At 39.9% G+C, this 23,205-nt stretch overlaps 1 protein-coding gene across 3 annotated transcripts in view; it reads right to left on the bottom strand.

Annotated features, from left to right (window-relative positions):
- WDFY3 (WD repeat and FYVE domain containing 3) overlaps positions 1–23,205 on the bottom strand; it is a 125,519-nt gene that overhangs the window by 39,808 nt on the left and 62,506 nt on the right. For all 3 annotated transcript variants that reach the window (XM_086464758.1, XM_086464756.1, XM_086464757.1), the window contains 12 exons: positions 21,836–22,067; positions 16,430–16,590; positions 15,253–15,364; positions 14,660–14,850; positions 13,000–13,152; positions 10,467–10,540; positions 10,203–10,364; positions 8,722–8,816; positions 6,880–7,000; positions 5,080–5,297; positions 2,172–2,407; positions 802–936 (listed from right to left, as the gene is read on the bottom strand). In XM_086464758.1, the coding sequence (XP_086320884.1) occupies positions 802–936; positions 2,172–2,407; positions 5,080–5,297; positions 6,880–7,000; positions 8,722–8,816; positions 10,203–10,364; positions 10,467–10,540; positions 13,000–13,152; positions 14,660–14,850; positions 15,253–15,364; positions 16,430–16,590; positions 21,836–22,067 (1,890 nt within the window). The remainder of the gene's footprint in view (positions 1–801; positions 937–2,171; positions 2,408–5,079; positions 5,298–6,879; positions 7,001–8,721; positions 8,817–10,202; positions 10,365–10,466; positions 10,541–12,999; positions 13,153–14,659; positions 14,851–15,252; positions 15,365–16,429; positions 16,591–21,835; positions 22,068–23,205) is intronic.

Raw genomic sequence — 23,205 nt, 5'->3', positions numbered from 1 at the left:
GACACACGACAGAACAGGTCACTAGCAAGAGACAGCGCATGTCACAACAGGAACATGTACTGCAGCAGGTCACGAACACATAACCAGTACACGCATCCAGAAGATGCTTCTGAACATGTTAACATGGGAGACATGCAAGCAATGCTTCTCAGAGCATATTGCAAACACACAATGATCAAACAGGAGATGCTTTTCAAACATTTAATGAGATAATTTTCAGCAGATAACACACTCTGGCTCCAAGGAAATACACAATTTTCACACTGAGAAACCAACTTTCACCACTCTTGATGTTAGATTCAAAGATGAGAAGACAACACATTTTTCTGGCAGTAAATTAATTTCCTCCAGCATGTGTCTATTAATAGCCAGGGGACTTCTCTGAGTGTGGAAGGCTCATGCACGAAATCTGCAACTCGCATAGCTCTGAGCAGATGGGATAGAGAGTCTCAAACATTCCCCCATGATGTTAATCAGGAAAGAAATTCAACGATCTCTGCCAACGGCATTTTGTCTTCCTGCTTTCTTGTTTTGTTTTAATTGCAGCAAAACACAAATCCGAGAATTTCTGTAAAAATTTTGTTGCCACTAATATTTCTACAGATACTGAAAAATAAAGTAAGATAGAATAACCCACTGACATTATGACAATGTCGGTTTTCATCCGAGTATGAGCTTAACTCACAGCTGGGTTTATTGTGACACTAACAAAACCTCAACTTTTCTAATTTGGCTTTTTACCACATGGCAAACTTGAACAATTCTGTATTTTCAAATACGAGCAAAGTCTTTTATGCTTACAGAATTCAGCATGCTTCTCAGCATTCCCAATAACAAGAAGGCAGCTTCTGTGCAAACACTGTGTATTGAAGAGGTAATGGTGCCACAGGAGGCAGGAACTCCAAATATGAATGTCCAAATAGAGTCCAAATCAAACTGTAAAGGTGAAAGAGAAGAAAGAAGACATGAAATAGTCCCTTTCTCCTGTGCAACTTGATACTGCTTTTTATTATACCTACAATATGCTCATTTGGCAGTATCTAAAAAACTAACTGTTTCACATCCTCCAAACTTTACCCCCAAAAGCTTCATATGAAGGTCATGTGTCACTGAAGAAAACTCCTTCTAACCACGGGCTAATGTAACTGCAACTCAAAGTATTTAAGTGTTTTGAAACAAGAGACGTGTCAGCACAAATGCTGCACAATCACCTGTTTACTCAGCAGTAAAACCCACATGCTATCCCACAAAAAAACCCCAACCAACACAAATTTACAATTTCCAGTAAGTCCAAAAAAGTAAATCAATTAAAAAATAAAAAAGGATGAAGTGCCAACCTCTAGCATTAAAAGTGTTACTGCTAAATACTTCAAGTAGTTGAATTTAGTTTCAATTTAACAGTGCCACACTCCAATGCTGTAAGCAGCAGGTGAACTTCGTGCCTCTACTTCACTGTAGCACAGTGCTAAATGTGGTGACAAGAATTATGCTTGAAAAAAACAGGAAGAACACCTTCCAGTCTGAAATTTTCACTTCCTAGTTCCCACTGATAAACAAATGTTAGCACTGCATCCATTCTGAACAGGCACCTTGCCTATCTGGAGTGTGGCTTTTCTCCATAAAGCACTACACTAAGGCTTCCTAGGACTCCATTGTAGACCATAATAGCTACTCATTTACATACAATTAAAACAAGTCCAAAAATCAATCTGTTCAGAATAAGAACAATAAACGTTTTCCAGCAATAACTGAGATGCCTTCCTACAAAACCACAGAGACTCTGAAATAAAAGCTACCTTGTTTTGTCTGTAAGCTTGTGAACATTCTTTAATGCAGCAACTCCTCACTCTTTTAAAAAAAAAAAAAAAAAATCAAAGAGAGCAGCAAGAAATTACACCCCCTTCAATGTCCACACCATGCCAGCTTGAAGCAGGGATCTGCTTCTCATTTGACTCCAAAACAGACCAGAAAGACACCAGCGACAGCTATGCCATAAAAGGCTAATTTCCACATACTCCCATGGTACCTTGTCCTCCCACCCCAAACAGCTCAGCACAAAACATCACATCGTGACTGTGAGTCAGCTGCAGAGAAGGAGGGAGCCTGGTTAATCCATTATTTTCTTTCATGACAGACAGAATTACATTTACATCCTACTAGATAATCCCTACCTGGCAACCCCGATTACACTGGCTGCTGACGACAGGTGCACTGACCTGCAGGTTTTCCGGCAGCTCAGTGACTGGCTGCTGCAGGAAAAGGGCCATGAGAAGGAAATAGAGCGCAGGTACATTAGTGTGCTTCGGGAGAAGGGACTGCAGAATGGGAAAGCCCGGGAAGTGACAGGCATCCCGGTTAATCTCCCGCACCGATGATCTGCCACCAGCGCTCCTGCCGACATTGAACCCTAAGATGAAAAAAAATACAAAAAGCCAACGTTAACAGGGAAGCGCCTGTGAAGCTCACTCGTACGCAAGCAGTGAACTCAAGAGGGTAGCTCCTCAGAAATTAACGCTGTAAAAAAGGAATGTGTGCATACAGACCATCACACACATATTGTGCAATTCTGCTTGAGAGGTCTAATTTTTTTAATCAATAAAAAAAGAAACTATCGCCTTCCAGTACCACACAGATGACACCGCTCCATACAGCTGCCTAATGCTACTGCATACACAGACAGATCTATTTTCTGACAGTGACCACCATTTCAGACTTTTAAAACACCCAAGCTTCTGAAAAAAGATACTTCGCTGGCTGAGAGGGAAGTACCACCTTAATCTCAGCTACAGATTTATATTACCAGCAGCAATCCCATGGCCCCTTTAAGTCAATGGGCGGTTAATTTGTTTCCAAAGGTGTCTCAGGGGCACTTTGTTTCAGCTATTTTGTTACCGATTAATCAGCTGGTATGAAGCAGTAAATGCTCTTATTTTATAAGTGCCATACCAGAGGCACAAAACTCACCTTTTGTGACCTTGCTTCTACCTAGGTATTTCATTTTCCTATTAAAAAAAAAAAATAAATACACTGGGAAGGCAGAAGCACTTATTTTCAAGTGAGGAAGGAGGCAGGAAGACTGCCTGTTCTGTCTCCGCATCAGCACACTGAGCCATTCTTCTGACACTGCCAGAGATCAGGTTGTTTTTCTGAGGCTCTAATACCTTCTTTCCACCAGAAATTGACTTTTTAAACAGAAAACCTCTACCAGGAATCAGATTAATGAAATCTATGCTACAAAGTTGCAGGAATTCCATCAATAATCTTGAACAAAAATGGCTCATATTTGGTTTCATGAGAAATCTTGGCACCAATGTGTTGTAATTTGTTAATAAAATACAGGGTATGAAAATTAGATAATCTGTCACTATCATTTCCTGAGACACAAGCTTAAAAATACCTGTTTGGTCACAGTCTAGCTTGGATTCAGTTAAAGTGATACTATAATAAGAAAAATAGGAAAACTCTACAAATGCTCTCCAACTGCAATTGTAAATTACTTAGACTAAAGAAAATTTTTATGCTATTGGACATTTAAAGTGGATACTGACTAAACAACAGTCAATTCCCTAAAATACCAATGGTTTTCGAATTTTAAGGCACATATATGCAAGGCATATGCATGTTCAAAAATTCTTTCTTAAATAAAATACAGGACCTTAGTCAGAATTAGCCAAACAACACATGCTATATAGTATGTTAACAATAAATGTTCACACATGTAATACGGTTTCAGAAAACCTGTTTTCCTTAACCTTCCTAATTCATTAATAACTCAAAGAACCATTATGTGTTCCTAGCTGAATGTCCTGAGGAATATATTATGGGAAACCACTGTAAATAGACAGACTTAATAGACAATTTTATTTATGCAAAAAATAACAAGATAGCATAAGATACGTTCACAGATTTCAAAGGACAAGGCCGAAAAAAAATGGACTTTATATTTTCATTTCACAAAAAGCCCTCTTCCTGAAGTAAGATCACTTCAACAATACTTCACAATTACTTCCTTATAATAAACCAATTTGGAAAAATCTTTATCACAGAAACAGATCATATACTGCTGCAACACAGAGAGGTGGTTCTTCATACAGTCATTTTAGGAACAACAATTAAGTTTAAAGTACTGTTAATACCACTGCCCTGATCTAAAGCCTACTCAAGCTCTTGAAAGACTTCCATTTAATGTCAATGAGTTTGCATCAGGGTCTGAATGGACCTGAAGCACTATCTTATTTTGACTAAAAAAAAAACAGGTCCATGGGAAATCCCCATTGCACCTGTCTACATAGAATTGACATCCATTACTTCAGACACTTGGACATGCATTTCGAACAGCTTAGAGATGCTCAAAATGCATCCTGTAGCACTAAAGCCTTATTCACCAAATTCTAGATCACATAGGGTAATGGAAAGGTCTGATAACCTAGATAAACGAGGCCTTAAGAACCTGCAAAGAAAGTCTTTAATAACAGACACAGTGCAAGTGTCCATGCATGCATGTAGAGGAATGCAGGAGAGGGAGAGGAAAAGAAAGGCTGAGATGACACAGTGAACACAGAAATTCCCAAGACAGCAAAAAACCAAACAGGTAAATTTAATTGGCACAGAACTCACTAGACAAAGCAGCTCAGGTATAACACTGCATGAAGCTCTAACTAATAAAAGTAAAGAAACAAGTAAATTTTACGGAATCTTTATTAGCTGTGTACATAAGGTGCTATGCTATGCTACCTCTGCATCCACCTCAGATGTGCCTGCCCACAGGACATACTTCACCTTACCATGATGGTAACAGGAAAAAAATCCGATTAGCTACACAAGCTTCATGCAGATGATGAGGTAATAGTGAACTACAATGAAATCTGTGTAATGTCAGCTAAGGGCAGTTTTGTGTAACTGCTCCCTCTTGTCTAGGAAATCTTAGTTGTAAGAAAAAAAGAAGTGCAGAGGCAGCTGATCACAGCACAGACAACAGTAACAGAAAGGACAGCATTCACACAACAACCCCCACCTTGGCATGTATGCACACACACTCCCATGCAATCCTTCAGTCACGAGGGGGCTGAGATCTCGTACCTAGCACAGTACCAATCTTATTGGTCAAGACAGAATCCGTCTGATCGAGCCAGCCTCCACCACTGAGACCCTCCTTAAATTTGATAAGGATGGACTGATTACTCAACAGGACCACAAGAATTCGCATGGCTGCTGTGACCGTGGTGGAATGCAGATGTTCCTCCATAAACATCATAATCCAATCAAAACCCAGTGTCTTGACGAGTTCTTCACAAGCCCTAATTAAAGAGAAAGAAAAAAAAAAAGGCACGATTTACAGCATTTAGTTTCCTACTAAGCAGCTAAAATCAGTGTCCTCAACTACAGGGCAAACTTCAAGACTGGAGAAAATTCAAATATATGGAAGAGTTCTTAAGTTTGTCATAAAACAAGAAATGTTGCTCACCACATCTTGTTAAATGGAACACACACAGTGTATTTGTTTAGCAGAAAGCGAAGACTAAATACAGCTCCTGGGACTATTCCATTGTGATTTCCATTGAGATTTCTTCAATTGCGGCTTTTGATAACAAATGTGGAATGCTGAATGGAAACGCTTGTCCATAAATTATCATTTCCAAACACTTTTTGTTGAGCCAAACAACAAGTAGAGAGTTTTTACAAGCCTTTTTAATAAACTGGTATTAAAAAGTGAAGGTTGTTCATTGTTTGTTTGTTTGGTTTTTTAATTAAGGGAAGAGTTGCTTGTGAATATTTGAAAGAATATGGTGTGTGTCCCCCCCCTTTTTTTTTTAAAAAAAAAAAAAAGCAGCATTGCTGAAAAGCTCAAACAGGTTCGGGGTATGTGCCAACCAATGCTTAGTCAATCACTACATAACCTACATATGCAATAAGTCCACAAAATGCCTCCAACGGACTCAAGACAGCCTACCCAGCAGTTGCTCAAGTTTTATTTTGTCAAGGTTTAACTTGACAGTGTTTCTAAGTCTCTTCTCCAACTCACCGTGTGACTCTAGTGCCTCATTAAACTGTAACATCATGTTCCCTTACCTGCAATTTTAAGGAACTAATGAGCATTTTAGTGCCAATGATAATCCCTACTAAAGTCATTTGATCTTAACCAAATGAGAAGTTGACTATCCCACTTCTCTAAAAACACAATTTTTCTCTTTTGACAGATTTTATTTTCTCTATAGCCACATGTGAAGTTATGAGAAAACAGCACCAAGAAGTATGCAAGGAGAGCAGAGGGTTAAAGAACTGGCTCTCCAGATAACAAAACCTCAGACAAAAAAAACAAACAAACAAACCAAAAACCAAAGTAGCCAGCCAGCCACATTTGTTCCCACTGCATTCTGCTCACTTGTGATCCTCTGCCCCTCAAAGTTTTAAAATTAACAATTTTACAAACACTGTTTTTCTTCCTTAAAGTAACAATAAGAAGTAAGCAATCTCCCCGCAAATCTACTATGTATTTTCCTCTCCTGCTGATACATACTTCTGTTGTTCCTACATTGAAACACGTTTCTACTAACGCTGTCAATCATGGTTCTAAAACTTTTTATTTCAAAGATTCAAAACAAAAAACAGTTAATGCAATAGCTGAAAGATATGTGTTAGTTACATGAGTATCCACTTGGTACTACCATTCTTGCTAGCAGACAGCAGACAACTCAATAATCATGCATTCCGCTTCTGCTAGCCTACCCAAAGCTAATTCAGTGACATCTGCATAAATCATTCAAAAGTTCCAAAAAAATTAGCCAATTCAACTAGTGAACTGAATGGGGGCTGTATAATTCTCCCCTTTGAACTAAAAAATTATATCCTTTCTCAACCTCAAGTTTATTTTGTACTTACTGCAAATTAACAGTTGTCTTTTCTTTAGATGTGTATAGAAGTTTCAGAAGGATATCTAAAAGCCTGTTCCGCAGTAGTATAAGATTAGCTGAAACAAGTCCTCCAAAATCATCCTCTGTTCCTAAACGTATTAAAAAAAAAAAAAAGAAAAAAAAGGCAAAATTAGGCTTTTGGAACGTGGACATTTTAAAGGCTATTCATAAATTTCATACATAAGCAAATGCAACCTGATGCTGCTCAGGTTGCAAGGAAGCCATGCTCAAGTGCAGGCAGCCTGCTACACGCTGCTGAGAAATGCCTGGTGCCCCATTATCGTCACAGAGTTTGGTCAGATTGAAGAACAGGTAAAAGGGAATCACAGCTTCTCAGACAATTATCTAAACTGAGGTGGTCCAAATTAGCTAAGCTAGTCACTCCTGGAAGGTAGAGATATAAAAACAATCAATCAAACACCTCCTCCCAAACCCCAAACCCGGTAGTTAGGTAAACTTTTTCCATGACACATTCTGTGAGGAATGGGGTGGGGTGGGAATCCCAAGGAAAAAACTTCCCAACTCCCTCCAAATCTAAGAAATGAGTAGAAAAATTAGGGTTTTTTTCCACAGATCCCCAAATTCATCATCAGTTCTCCAAAACAAGTCAATACATGCAGCTCAGGACTGGCTTTACAGGTATTTTGCAAATCCCTCTTATTGTACCTTACTCTGTCAAAGAAGGATCATGTTTTTAGAACTATTTAAGAATAGGAAAATCAAAACTTGAGGCGAGATGTGCAAAAATGAAGACAGATAAACGGACACTTTCTGGGCCAAGGTGTTGTGCACTAGTCACAGACACAAACACAAAGCATTGTCTATGGCAGAAATACAGCAAAACGGGTGAAGACCAGTAACCTAAAAATCTCATGTGCTTTGCACATCAAAAGCTTCTCTCTTCATTCTTGCCACAGCCTGAATTTCTCCCCAGGGTTCTTCAGTCCCCCAGGTAGGCAAAAAGCAGCTCAGGCTGCGGTTACCCTGGGAAAAAAACCAGTGCTGGCCTGCAGTGAGAACACCAGCCTGGCTCTCTCTCCAATACCCGCTCCCTCTTTTTCACTAAAAAGCTTGAATTTAATCATCTTTAGGACTCAGCAAAAGTACTCAGAAGGAACAAGAGAGGCACAGGGGGATAATGATGAATGTGCAGACTGCCTAAACCTTGTTCTTTGGGAATCGAGACCAATAAAGCTAACTGTAAAGCAGAAACACTTCTCTCCCACTTGTCCCTGTGCACCAGTATATTCCCAAGAGATATAGAAACATAGGATCTTTGGGCACTCCCTTCTAGTTATTTGGGTGACATCCACTATGAGGCTAAAACATTTCTGTTCAGGGAGACTGATTGAAAACGCAACTGCATAAGACTTTTCTTTAGGAAAACAAGGGTAGAAATGGTCTCAAAAAAAAAAAAAAGCAGCAACATAAGCATTCTTGAAGGACAGCAAAACTTTTTTTTTTAGCCTAAAAAAATAACTAGGCTGTCTTAGCTAATCCTTTCACTTCCTCCACCCCTGGAGGGCAGATGCACCTAGTAATCCATTTTTGTCTGTCTTCTTTCCCCACAAAGAAGCAGAGATGCACAGCTGATTTGAAGGAGCAAATGGAGGAAACTGAACAAAACCATGCAGTGTTAAATGAAGAAAAACAAGAGTACATGGGTCTTGCACTGCTTTGCATGCAATACTAAAAACTAAAGTACCACTTACAATATTGCTAATACTATTTCTACATTTTACATATTTAAGCACAGAAGAGATCACAAAGCATTTCTCTTTTACTGCTTCTAAGCCACATCATCACTTACCACTGTCAAGCTTTTCTTCATTGTTTATTTCCATGACTACAAACTTCTCACAGACTGCAAACGTAGGTAAAGTGGAAGAGATGAACTGTCCAAACCTTTATGTATACAGAAAAAACATAAGTCATTGATATGACAGATGCAGTCCCATCTATCAATAATTTGCCTTAAATATAGAACCATAACACTAGTGAGAGGGAGACACCCAAAAATGTCAACTTTCTCACATCCGAAGATTGAAGAAAATTGTCTCCCCATCTGAAGTTACTAGCCAAAAACCAAATTAACACGTAGTAATTAATGGAATCTTTGCAGACAAGTCTGCAGGTAAGGGACCCTGAAAATGCTAGGATTCAAGAAAGGAAACTGGGAGATACCACCAAGTCCTAGTAAAAGCATAGCAAAACATTATTCTCAAACCATTAAAGCTGAACAAATACTACATCAAAACTAGTGATTACTCGACTCTGGTGTAACATTTATGCCTATAGCTTGAGGTGATGTAACACAAGGTCACGGTTTTCCAAGACAAGATGTCTATGTGCTACTCAAAACAGAAGATGCAATATATTCCTCTTTCCTCTGGAACTAACTTGAAACAGTCCCTAGCTTGTATAACTTTTCCCAAGTTATACGATATTTTTATTTTTACTTCCATGAAGGAGAAAAAGGAACACTCAGACAGGCATTGTGCAATCTCTTCTGTAACGATTTAAGCATAAATTCAACAGTTTTATTCTTGAATCATTTTTTTTGTCCTGTATAATTAAAATAAAGCCAGGTAAGATGTTCAGGTTGATGCTTCTGATACCTTTAATTGTACTTAAAATGAGAAGCTGGAAACATGACCACTCAGTATGCAAAGAATTCCCAAGCCCTGCAATATTTTATCCATTTCCATTATAATGAAATGGCAGATGAGAAAAACTGTGTTATCAAGGAGCTGAACTCATTTAAAAGCATTTCAAATACTCCTGTACATACAAATTGCAATTATTTATGTAACTTTCATCAGTCAGAATTAATTGTACTATATCTGACAGCCTTAAATATTTTCTTTTACACAGTGATGATTACAAAAAAATCTTGAACTAAATTTTTCATGTAGGAGAGTAACCAATTCTGCATTTTAACCAGAAGTATCATTATACTCCATCTCAAGTAATATTCAACAGTATTTAAGAAAAGTGCCCCGTGCTTCACATGAACAAGGGAGCTGCAATACAGCATCTTTGCTTTTCACGTGCTGAATGTCAAGCCAGTTTTAATCAGTCAAACCTAGATACAAACGGAATTTAATATGCAAATCAAGGCATTAACAATTATTGCATATGTCTAGTACAGTCTAGTTCTTAGAGGAAAAAATTCAGTACATGAGCATTTCATGTTACTTACTCTACAGCAGTGTGACCATTAAGTATTTTTGACCAAGATCACCAACATAATAAAACCAGGAAACCCAGAATTATCACAGGTGAGGCTACCTGAGCAAGTCGTAGCTGCTAGGGAAGCCTTGAAGCAAAAAGCTCAGCACATTACTAATCACAGCAATAGTAGGCTGGGACAGAGACATATCTCGAAGAGTCAAGAGCAGTCTTGGGATGAGTTGGAATTCTCTCATCAGCTTAGCGTTCTTTGCCGCCTCACTGGAAGAAGGAAAGAAAGGAGGTTGCAATTTAAAATTGGAGCACCTTCTACATATTACCTAACGATGTGAGTCTCATTACTAGGCTGGCATCGGCTCATACCTTGACTCAGTGAGAAGTTCAATGAAGTGCTCAAATAATGACAGATGAAGCTCATACGGTGCATGAAGCCAGACCTGAAATACAGAATAAACAACAATGTGTCTTGTAAACAAATCCACTTTAAGATTAAAAACTGGCATTCATATACCAAAGGTTATGAAAGGCTTGAAGAGATTAAAACTGTTTGTCTATATGACTATTCACCTGAGCATTGCGCTGAAAAGTGCATTGCAAGGTTCTCAATTTCTTACTCTTCAACTTTAGACACGTGTTAAATATACTAGTGAAGACTAAAGAAACACACATTGGTACCAAACATATTCTCTGTAAGCATATGATGCTCTAGACAAAAAAGTTACATGGTATCTGGAATTTCTTTTTAAAGAGCAATGACTCCAAAGGAGCTATTGAGGTTTACAAGGCTGATGTGAAATGCTGTGTTAAGTTTATTTGACTTAAGTGAGGATTTTCTCTTTGTAAAATTAACTTACTATCTTCAGTCAAGCTTAAGCTCAAGGTCTTCTCTGATTTTGATTTTTTTTTTAAATTTATTTTATTTTTACCCAGCATTTCCTGCACACCATTTAAAATTATTTATGTCCTCTACCAAAAAAAAAAAAAAAAAATCAATTGTTCAATCAATAGAAGTAATAAAAGATACAAAAGCCAGAAAGCTTGCAGTTATAGCTACAAATCTTAAAACTAGCTTGCTATTGAACAAAGCATAATTAATACTTGTACTCTGGTGTATAAAACTTGGCTTAAACGAAAAGCCTTCTATCTTTTGCTTTTCTTCTCATCTCCTCATCTAAAACAACCAGAACAAATCTTTTCCTTTCCCTGTTTAGTATGAGAATAAGAACATCTAATTTATCCAATTTAAGTGAAATGTCTCGGTCACTGATTTCTGAATACAGAAATAAAATAAATAATTAAAAAAAACCCACAAACACCAAGCTTTTGTAAAGTTTCTTCTTAGTGACTTACAGACCTATTACTTGCACATTTTTTTTATTTTTCAGTCTCTTAAGTATATTAGTTTTCCAGTTGTTCTTGGGCTTCAGGGGAGGAAAAAAAAAAGACAGACACTAAACACTACAGAATTGGATCTTTTGTACTGTAGTTGCTGTTTGAATGACTATATTGATGAAATTTTTCAGCTGGTTCCTTTATGGGGGAAACAAAAAAGAGTATTCTTCAGCAGAATTCACGCCTCACTGTAAAAGCAGATGGGTTGTGATTCACTCTTCTCTGCTGAACCTTAATTTACCTTAAGACTTCTACCACAAGCATTACCTGTTGTAGACGTAATAACTTCTATTAAGCCTATGCTTAATTTTGTGAGCAAAAGGAAGCATTGCTGTAATTCAAATTTGTTAAGGAATAACTAGCTACACGCTACTGAAGATTTTATGTTTAGACATGGCACAAACTTATGCCTAGTTTTAACATTATGCCTCAAAAAAAGGGAGGAAACTTCTGTGGATGACAAATTTCCTCTGTATTAGAATCCCACTAAGGTTTAAAAAAAAAAAAAAAAAAAAAAAAAAAAGAGGCTCAGGTCTGTCCTTTTCATTTCCTCTTTGTGCCATAATTACAGTGTATTGTTGATGGCAAGGGAGGGATTGGGTGCATTAAAGACCTTTAAGCTCTCGAAAAAAAACAAAAAAAAAACAAAGTTAACAAGGCCAGTTGATTTTATTAAAATAAAGGCTATAGTAAGCAGCAAGAGTTTTTTCATAGACAAGACCCTTAAATAAAGTTTCTAGGAGTGCTTTCAAATACTCAGACAACTAAAAACCAGGAAATGGTTAACTCCATAAAGCCATCTGTGCAAGATGGACTTGTGCTATTAAGTCAGTATCTTATAGCTGCATTGCTAGTGGCAGTAGAATTTTATTTATTTATTTATTTTCATGTATGTGAATCAGAATACTTTTACTTAGTCTGTGTCAGGTACAGACAATGCCAAAGGAGCAAACAGTTAATGATGAGTTCTACACATTGTTTATTAGTCTCCCATTACATTAGCATTTCCTTCTGAACTTCTCTACTTTCCTTAGTTTAACACAACAATTAGATATTTCATAGGTCACGCAAGCAGAATTTTAACTGCCTTACTATTAACTTTGCAGGAGATGTATGATAAAGGGATTCCTATGTGCTATGTTGAAAGTTTACTCCTACTATTATTTTCAGTATGTCTCTCATGCCTTGAAATGTGTACTGCAGTAAAACACATGGGTTAAAAGAAATTGCTGAACAGAAAACTACAAAATGTATCTTCTAGAACAACAAAAAGCAGAAACATCTGTGGTACCCATTCATTGTTTCTACAGTGAGTCAAGCCATTTCATCAGGAAAAGTTACCAATAATCTTGCTGCTCGGTTGCTTTACTATACTATATACGAAATAGTAAGTTCTCAGGATAACAACCTATTTTGCTGTTGTTCAATATTTAAGGTATGCTATTGGCATCTGACTTCATCACTATCCAGCATCATCGTCACTTTTATGTCCAGCTTTACATACTTCAAAATCACAGAGCAGATCCTGGAAGGCAGCAGAATTTGGAATAATGGACGTCTCATGCCCACTATCGACAGTTCCCACCAAGGAAAAGGTCAGATGGAGTATGTGGCTGTTCAGAAGGGATCGTTTCTTCTTTAACAGCATTGCCAGTAGCTTGAATAACCAAATAGAAAAGGAATTAGTAGCCTATGAACACACAGCATTGTCTAAGCACAAAGAAGCATGGATGAACTGTCTGTGTCCCTTTTGAGAAGGCCCTTCAAGAACGTCTGATAGTTGATACTCTTGATGAAAAAGCTTGAAAGTGGCATTATGGATGATTAGAAAAGGGGCACATCTAGGACACCCTCAGCTCAGAAAACATCTGTTCTACACTGCAGACAGTATCCCTGAGGATTAGGCACACACACATCCCCCTTCCCCCTCTCAGCTCTCTGGTAGTCAGACCCAGTTTAAGACAGCACATGACACATTCTCAGACAGTTGTGTTCCTGGACAGAAACTGCGGACATGGCAGACTTAAATAGAGCACACCTAGAGTATCGCATGCATGAACAAGAGGTATTCTGGCACTGGAGAAAAGTGTCCATGACAAGATAAATCTGAATAAGCCTGACTTTCTTTTTTCTTTGTTGCCCTAGGCACAACTGTAGATGTCATCCTTTCTGTCCTCATTTCTGCTCTGATTTCTTATAATTTGGGTTGGGAAAGAACCGATTACCAGATGTACTATTACTATTTCCTGTCTTCTGATGCAAACTTGTTACACTCTCAGCATACTGGCCTGTTCAGCTTCACCATCCTCCTTGAAACATTACTAAAGAAATAGGGATTTCTGGGAACCTCTCTCAAACTATGCTATTCGCTGAGGGGAATACAAGTGGAACATAAGGTCATATGTGATGATCCACTGACTGCTTATGGTGCAAGGAGGACACTGTCTAGACTTGTTTGGTCAAAGTAAGCCAAGGTCTGCAACAGGCTACATGGAATATCTTTTGATGTAACTATACTATCCACTAGCATTACAAGGTTTTTAAATATGCCACTCAAACCACAGTGTGACCTTTCCGTTTCAGGAAAGCAGTCTTCATGAAAAATGTAAAATGCATTGGTCACATGAAGATCTTCTCAAGTCAGTCAACCAATCCTTCTGCATAATAAATTGTATTTTCCTCATCCCGATGGAGAATTAAGAAGTCTTCAGCTTGAAAGCAAACAGCATCACCAACAATAAAGTCTGGGCAGTCTCCTCAAAATGATGACTCTAGGAGTCCACTTGTTTGGTTTTCTTCATGTGTCCCTATCCTCCTCTTTTGCTGGCAGATCATGGACACAGAAGCTCACAGGCTAGCAGGGGTGGGTTCACAATCACAGGAAAGGAGTCATCTAAGTGCCATAGTTGTGCTCTTCCTTGCTATTAATGAAGGCTCAGTATGAGCAAAGCAGCTTAACGTGCACAACTGCTTAGCAAAACTTTGCACCCTTTCCTTTAAAAGCCATCCTAAATAAATCACCTATGCTAACTAGCCAAGAGCTCAGTAAACTTATGAACAGAAACTGAGGTTACCACAACATAACAAGGAACTTCCACAGGAGCTGCTAGGACAGACAGTGAAATTCAATCAGCCTACTCTGTTTTAAGAAGTTTCTTACATACCTGATAACCTCTGATTCTTTCCATTTCTTTGCTGGCTAGTGGATTGCTCTTTACCACGCAGACCAAGGCCTTCACAGCTGCATACAACCCTTCTACATCTGATGCCATGGCTACAAGTCCCAAAATAGCAGCAGCTCCACCAATGTACTGCAGTGTAGTGGCAACAGGCTTGGGGACAAATGTTCTTACTCCTGAGCATAGGCAGAGAAAGTAAATTAAAATAAGATCAAATTTAATTCTTGTAGGAAATCATTGTGAATATAGGCAAGTAATCTGCATTCTAGCATTGCCTGAATTATGAAAATAATATTAGTAGAACAACTATGACACTTCAGAAGAGGAGGTGAAGGAAATATTGCACTGGAAAATAGTTTACGACTTAAGATACAGTAATTAAGTATATTTTCACAATGATAACTCATATAAAATGCAACAAGCATCCCATGTTAGGAAAAAGAAAAGATAATAGTATGTCCGTAAAATTTAACAATGTATCATTAACATTCATCAATTACATGATTTATCTTCCAGACCTAAATTCTCATTGACAAGTAATTAACCATTCTTAAACATAGTAAGCCTCAAGTACGCACCCAAATATCCTATCAAAGCTGCACCAATGGAGCGTGCTGGTCCATTCAAATGCCCTGCTGAGTTATGTAGCAGCTTCACAGGTGTGGCATTTTCATGAGAAGAAATCGCCAGCTGAACAAAACAAGGAAAAAAGCAGGGGCTAAAGGGAAGAGGGTTTTTTATGCAAGTCTGAACATAACTTGTGTATTTTCCTCCTGTGATAAAGAGTCAGTAACATATAACAAAACAGTACTATGCTAGAGTCATTAAGACATTCTCTAAACTAAAGAGAAACCTCCAGTCTTCAAAGTTTAAGGAAGATGAATCTAACTATAAAAATAATCCCACTGGATCATAAAATGGTTTGGGTTGAAAGGGACCTTTAAAGATCATCTAGTCCAATCCGCCTCCTGTGGGCAGGGTCATCTTCCACTAAATCAGGTTGCTCAAAGCCCCATCCAACCTGGCCTCAAACACTTGCAGGAATGGGGCATTCACAGCTTCTCTAGGCAACCTCTTCAGTGTCTCACCACCCTCAACGTAAAAAGTTTCACCCTTATACCCATTAAATCCACCTTCTTTCAGTTTAAAACCACTGCTGCTTGTCCTGTCACTACAGGCCCTGGTAAAAAGTCTCTCTCCATTGTTCTTGTAAGCCCCTCTATGTGTTGAAAGGCTGCAATAAGGTCTCCATAGAGCCTTCTCTTCAGCCTAAACAACCCCAACAGTCTCAGACTTTCTTCACAGATGGCCCTTTGGACAAATAATTCACTGACTTTTAATGTACTTTGAATAAAAATGTAAAACAATATTCTAGTTTCCAAATCTGAATTGCAGTCACAGCACTAAGCTATCAGCTTTGTTCATCTGCAACAGCAGAAATATTGCTCAACGATATAATCTTGACTGTTTTTCAACAGGATTACAACTGCCATCTACATTAAAAAGCCAAAATACCTCCAAAAGGTGCTAAGATATATAACTACTAGTAATTTCAAGAATGTGAATAAAATCTAGGAGTACAATCTCCACCAATTCTATTTTTTTTTTTAAAAAAAAAACATGAAAGTGATTATGGGCAACTCTTCTGACAAGTATGTTATTGCTCCTTGTTGCATTGGGCAAATTGCCTTGAAAGAAGTTAAAAGAAAGGAACAGAAAACCAGTACACATTAACCAACTCATTTCCCAACATACCTGCTTGGCAATAGCTTTACTATCCAACTTGTTGTAAACTTTTCTTATTTTTGCCACTGTAAATGAAGAAACTGACAGCGCATACAGACCAAAAGAGACCTTCTCTTCTGGCACCAAAGATACTGGAGACGGGTTGATTCCTTCAGACTTCGAATCTTTGCCTTAAGGACAAAATAAAAGTTCATTTCAGTAATAGCACTGCTTTTCTTTTCAGTTTCAAGAGCAAAAACTTTAAGCAAATTATATTGTAGACTAGGTATAGAAGAAAGGTTTTACAAATAGCTGAGATGTGATACTGTTTTTGCATACTTGCTTGCTTGCTGTACTGAAGAGTAATCTGATGGCATACGAGTCATGGAATAAATCTATTTAAGATAAAAGGGTAACATACAGCAAAAAATTTTCTTTCAAGAAGGTCTACAGTATTTATCTGTAATGGCAACTGACAGCCTGTGGCTTGGCCAAGCAATAGAAGATGTGGTGCTTCCTCATCTGAATTTTTGGAAGGCAACATTACTCCTGTACTCAATTTGGATACAGCCTAAAGGTTGTTCACTTCCCTTCCCACCTGAAGAAAAACAAAGCAATCAGAAGAAAAGAGAAGTATTTGGTACATCTGCATCTTTGCTTTCTGCAATGGTTTGCGAGGAAAATTGCCTTAGAGAATGGTACAAGAGATGCAAGATTGAATAGAGACCAAAAGGCCCAGGCATCAAAGAGAATATATAACTGTATCTTTAATATTTTGTATCTACTGCTTCAAAAGTTGATGTCTCTTGTGAGGCACTTCAAACACTATGACTGACAGCTGTCTACAACAAGTGCAAATCTCAGCACCTGAAAGCTCAACGTAGAGATTCACTTCTGCATCATCATTCTAGGTCAAAAGGTGTCTTCAACTCCAGTGAAACTCATTGATGGAATTAAAAAGGCACGAAGCCTCTTCACCACAAGTGAGAAGCTGGGTGTCTACATAACTTGTTGAACCAGGGTCAGTCTCTGTCAAGTCTCACTTAAGAAAGAGTTTCAGAAGTCTTGGTTTCCCCATAAACGAAATCCTCATTGGATCCTCTGCTCCCACAGATGCCCTGAGAACATTCCTCCATTTCAGTGAGCAGACAAAGGAATTCCTTCTCCTGAACTAGTAACTGCAGTGTGAGGGGTCTTTCCAAGATCTAAAGAGTATCAGGTTTTTCATTTTGTTGGAACACGAGACAAATTCTCAGAAGATGCCATTCCTGCTCACTGAAAACAGGGTCAAAAATTCCAAAGGCAGCATTGCATAGGCAAATGGCAAGTCAGACATGATTCCCCTGTAAAAGACAACAGTGCAAGACTCCAAGAGCTCTTCCCTTCTCCAACACTCCCACAAATAGCCATTACATCAAGGAAAAACAAGCATTTTGGAAAGACGGGCTAAGATAAAATAGTAAGAATGAGAGCTCATGCTGCACCGCCTCTCAAGTCTCCTTAGGCTGGCACAGTGCACACGATGTGAACAGAAGCTTAGCCCCAAATAGAAACACGCCCTTTGTTCTGGAGCAGACTGCTCCTGAAATACAATGAACTGAGCAAAGCTCGTGCAGGAGAAATTTAGGGCTGCACTGGAAAAAGTCGGTATGATAAGAAACAAGGAATTCTTTTAAGTTACTGTGGGCTTCCTGGTGAACATGTCCTCAGCATAAAGGCAGGAAGATCTTCAGTTCTCAAAAGTGAACGAACAAATTCACATTCACAGAATTTACTTCGGCTAATTTGGTACTTAAAACTTGCACACTGCCAGTCAAAACACCTTCCAGGAGAAATCATAATTGACTAGCAGATACCTAAATTCAGAGTTGCTTGCTAGGTTTGTCTGTGAAAGCGTGACACTGATCTGTACATGACAAAATTCAATTCCCTAAAGTTTTTCACTCAAGATGGGCAAGGAAAGCTACCTCCTTTTTCATAACTTTTTGTTCTTTCACAGCCTGAACATCATCTACATTTGAGGATGAGTGGGGCTGTCTGTCACCACTCTAGGGAAAACTTTCACCACGAAAACTAAGACTCTGTGCACTGCTTGCACATACTTTTATTTTCCTACCACTTTCATCACTTGCTGCCTCCATTCCTTCAGATGGTGACAGTTTCTCTCCAGAAGAACTAGAGAGCATTATGGTCCTCACAGGGAGAGACAGGGAAAGGACAAGATGACTTGGTACGTTCCCCATTCTTATTTATGTTTCACTGAAAAGCCCTGTGATAGGCAGGTAAAGCAAAGAGCATCTTCCGACATAATACTGGTGTTAGTGAGGAGGTACTCTAACTGCACAGGAACACAGGGAGCTCTACAGGACAGAAAAATCTCGCTAGGGACAGTGCATCTTGCCAGAGCTAATGAAGAATCTGTCACCTGAATATTTAAAAACAGGGCTATGGACACATATTTCTGACAAGGTTATTGTGTTGGGTTTGTGTCTGAGGGGTTTTGGTATCAGCAGAGGGGGCTACAGAGGTGGCTCCTCTAAGAGGTTTCTTGAAGTTCCCCCCCGCTCCAATTCAGACCCCCTTCTGGCCAAGGCTAAGTCAATCAACGCCTCTGCGAATAAACAGATCTAAGGAGGGAAAACCTGTTGCTCAAGTAGCTTTTTGATTTGAGAGTGGAGAAGAGAGGGATGTGAGAGAAACAACCATGCAGACACCCAAGCCAGTGAGGAAGGACAGAGGGAGGTACACCAGAGCAGAGACTCCCCTGCAGCCCATGGTGAGATGGCAGGCTGACTCCTGCAGCCCATGGAGGTTAACGGTGGAGCAGATGCCCACCTGCAGTGTGCAGGACCCCACGCAGGAGCAGGTGACTGCACCTGAAGAAGGCCGTGACTCCAAGGGAAGCCTGCACTGGAGCAGTCTGTTGCTGGGAGGACTGCTCCCCATGGAAGGGACCCATGCTGGAGTAGCTTGTGAAGAGCTGCAGCCCTATGGGAAGATCTCACATTGGAGAAGTTTCTGGAGAACTATTTCCCGTGGGAGGGACACCACACTGGAGCAGAGGAGGACTGCAAGGGCCCCTCTCCCTGAGAAGGAAGAAGTGGCAGAAACAATGTGTGATGAACTGACTGCAACCCCTATTCCCTGTCCCCCTGCATCACTGAAGGGGAGGAGGCAGAGAGATTGGGTAAGCCCAGGAAGAAGTGAAGGGTTGGGGGAAGGTGTTTTTAAGATCTTTTTGTATTTCTTACTATCCTACTCTGATTTGATTGGTAAATTGGTGGTAGTGGTGGTGTTTAAATTAAATTTACGTTGTTCGACAAGTCGAGTCTGGGTTTTGGCTACGAACATAACTGGCGAGTGAGCCCTCCCTGTCCTGTCTTGACCCCCATTATATAACCCTTTGGGTTATATTGTCTTCTCCCCATCCCACTGAAGAGGGGGACAGAAGGAGAGAGCAAGTGGCTGTGTGGTGCTTTGTTGCCGGCTGGGTGGGCTTAAACCATGATAGCTATTCACATTTTTGTGTTGCATTCCCTCGATTTCAAACAAGAACACTTAAAAAAAGTAATAGAATTCATAGAATCACGGAATGGTTTGGGTTGGAAGGGATCTTAAAGATCATCTAGTTCTAAAACCCCCACCATGGGCAGGGATACCTTCTGCTAGACCAGGTTGCTCAAAGCTCCACCCAACTTGGCCTTGAACACTGTCAGGGAGGGGGCAGCCACAGCTTATCTGGGCAACCTGTGCCAGTATCTCACCACCATCACAGTGAAAAATTTCTTCCCAATATCTAATTAAATCTCCCCTCTTTCAGCTTAAAACCATTACCCCTTCTCCTATCACAACACTCCCTGATATAAAGTCCCTCCCCACCTTTCCTGCAGGCCCCCTTTAAGTACTGGAAGGCTGCTATAAGGTCTCCCCGGAGCCTTCTCTTCTCCAGGCTGAGCAACCCCAGCTCTCTCAGCCTGTCCTCATCGGGGAGGTGCTCCAGCCCCCTGATCATCTTTGTGGCCCTCCTCTGGACACACTTGAGCAGGTCCATGTCTTTCTTGTGCTGGAGGCCCCAGAGTTGAACACAGCACTGAAGGTGGGGTGTCACCAGAGCAGAGTAGAGGGGGAAGAATCACCTCCCTCGACCTGCTGGCCACACTTCTTTTGATGCAGCTCAGGATGCAATTGGCTTGTTGCTGGCTCATGTTCAGTTTTTCATCCACCAGCACCCCCAAGTCCTTTTCCACAGGGCTGCTCTTGATCCACTCATCCACCCAACCTGTCTCTGTGCTTGGGATTGCCCAGACTCAGGTGCAGGACCTTGCACTTGGCCTTCTTGAACTTCATGAGGTTCACATGGGCCCACCTTTCCAGCCTGTCAAGGCCCCTCTGGATGGCTTCCCTTCCCTCCAGAGTGTCCCCTGCACCACACAGCTTGGTGTCATCAGCAAATGTGCTGAGGGTGCACTCAATCCCACTGTCCATGTTGCCAACAAAGATGTTAAAAAGCACTGATCTGAATATCGACCCTTGAGGAATGCCACTCATCACTGGTCTCCACTGTGACATCGAACCAGTGGCTGTGACTCTGTGTGTAACCATCTAGGCAATTCCTGATCCACCAAGTGGTCCATCCATCAAATCCATGTCTCTCCAGTTTAGAGACAAGGATGTTGTGAGGGACAGTGTTGAATGCTTTGCACAAGTCTAGGTAGATCACCTCAGTTGTTGTTCCCTTATCCACCAATGCTGTAACCCCATCATAGAAGGCCACCAAATCTGTCAGGCACAATATGCCCTTAGTGAAGCCATGTTGGCCGTCACCAATCACCTCCTTATTTTCCATGTGCCCTAGCATAGTTTCCAGGAGGATCCGCTCCACGATCTTGCCAGCCACAGAGGTGAGAGTGACTGGCCTGAATTGCTCATATTTGTTTGCAACAAATGCTTAAAGACTATCTGCAGCACCACAATCCCTCTCTGATTTTTTTTTTTTCAGTTGACCTATTTAGGCCCTACAAACAATGACATTTCAAGACAGCTGTGTTTAAAGTACAGAGTAGATTGCAGATTTGCAAATGAGTGCTATCACTAGAAACTGACAAGTTAAAATGCCTTTCCAATTTCACCTTCTGCAGATAAATATAATATACAGTATGAATAATGACAGCTTTAAGCATTTCTAACTGGTTTAAAACCAAAGTGAGGAATACAAGCACTTACATCTCAGTACAAGTACTACCAGAAGTATGTTAAAACAGTAATTTGGATTTCTATCATCCTCTTCAATAGCAGCTACTAATTTTCTTCCTATGAACAGCTAGCTTTCCTGCTCTGCTACCGCATACTCTCCTTTCACCTCTTCTGCTGATATGTACGCAAAAGATTCCACTGCACCCGGGCCAAGTTACTAGCTGCCATTTGAATTGTACTTACATGGTACATAGACTGCTTGAAAGCTTCCGACGTAATTGGGTCCCAGCTCATAAATGGTGCTAATACCTGGGGCAGGCAAGACTTCCTCCAGGAAATGCGTAGGGCCCAAACGCCACACTAACGAAGAGAGCTGACGCTGTGCGGGTGGCGTGCCGATGTAGGCATAAACAGTGCTCACTACAGGAGGATTAGCAGAACCAGACCCACTAGGACTACTATGAATATAGTGAAGCTGTAAGGGAGAAAAACATGTGAAGTTATTGACAGAGCATGGGTACTGTCAAAAGAAAGCAGGAAGATCAGAAATTTGGGAAGGCATTTTGCAAACCAGGGGATGTATCAAATGATTGCTATGTAACGCATGGTATTGTGACACCATACAGCAAAAGTCAGTGAATAACATTAACCAGAAGGTAAATACAAAGATCAGAAGTGACTTTCAAAAGATTAATGTGTTTACAGAAACACAGGATGACACAAAACATATGAGCTCTGTGCTTAAAAATGCTAAAGAACGAGGCTGTATCCTGATTCTAAAAGCATGGTGCTCTATGACGGTTATTTTTTCAAATGCAATACCACGATCTCATAAACTTGCGTCCTTTCTTGTCCTTTTTAAGCCTGTGAAAACATGCCTTAGGTAATTAGACTGTTTTGAGCTAAAGTGCAAACATGATGAACTCAATTCGGTAAGACGTTCAGATGGCAATAAAACAAATACACGAGCAGGATGCTGGCCTATATACAATGATAATAACAAACTCACAGGCATTTTCTATGTACCTTGCAAAAACCCTTTTACCAGCTATTGAATGGAGTCATATATGGCCAGATAGATGGCCAGATACATGCTCACCTATTACAGCTATTAGCATAACAAGTAAAGTTACTGTAGCCCTCTTTCTGCAGAAGGAATACTGAAGGGTAAGCTTTGAAAGTCAAAATATTATTTTACCTATAGCAGTACAGTAATGCTAGCTAATTTACACCCCACACACAGCTTCACTTAGTCCCTTAAGGCCCACACCTGCCAGGTGCCAAATGCTCTTTGGTTATTGGTTACAGGTCAGGAATACTTTTTGCTTGGTGGACAGGTCCACAGTGCTCTTCACTGCTCTCTGCTTTTGGCCTCCCAGTTTCTTCCACCTAACAACAATGTATTGACCTTTACAACTAAATGGGTTTCATCTACAATCAACTAATAACAACACTGGACATCTCCTGATAACAACACTGGACATCTCCTGATAACAACACTGGACATCTCCACGGCTATCACTGATAAAAGGGTGCTATTCTGGGGTGGCAAGAAGGTTGGGAAAGTAACAACATGAATAAATTGGCAAAGCTGTCTCACTCTAAATTCCCTA

Source organism: Leptosomus discolor, chromosome 4 (assembly GCF_034619465.1).
Source record: "Leptosomus discolor isolate bLepDis1 chromosome 4, bLepDis1.hap2, whole genome shotgun sequence".
Classification (NCBI taxonomy): domain Eukaryota; kingdom Metazoa; phylum Chordata; class Aves; order Leptosomiformes; family Leptosomidae; genus Leptosomus; species Leptosomus discolor.
Note: the sequence above shows the minus strand (reverse complement) of the source record. Positions and strands in the feature narration are given on the sequence as shown.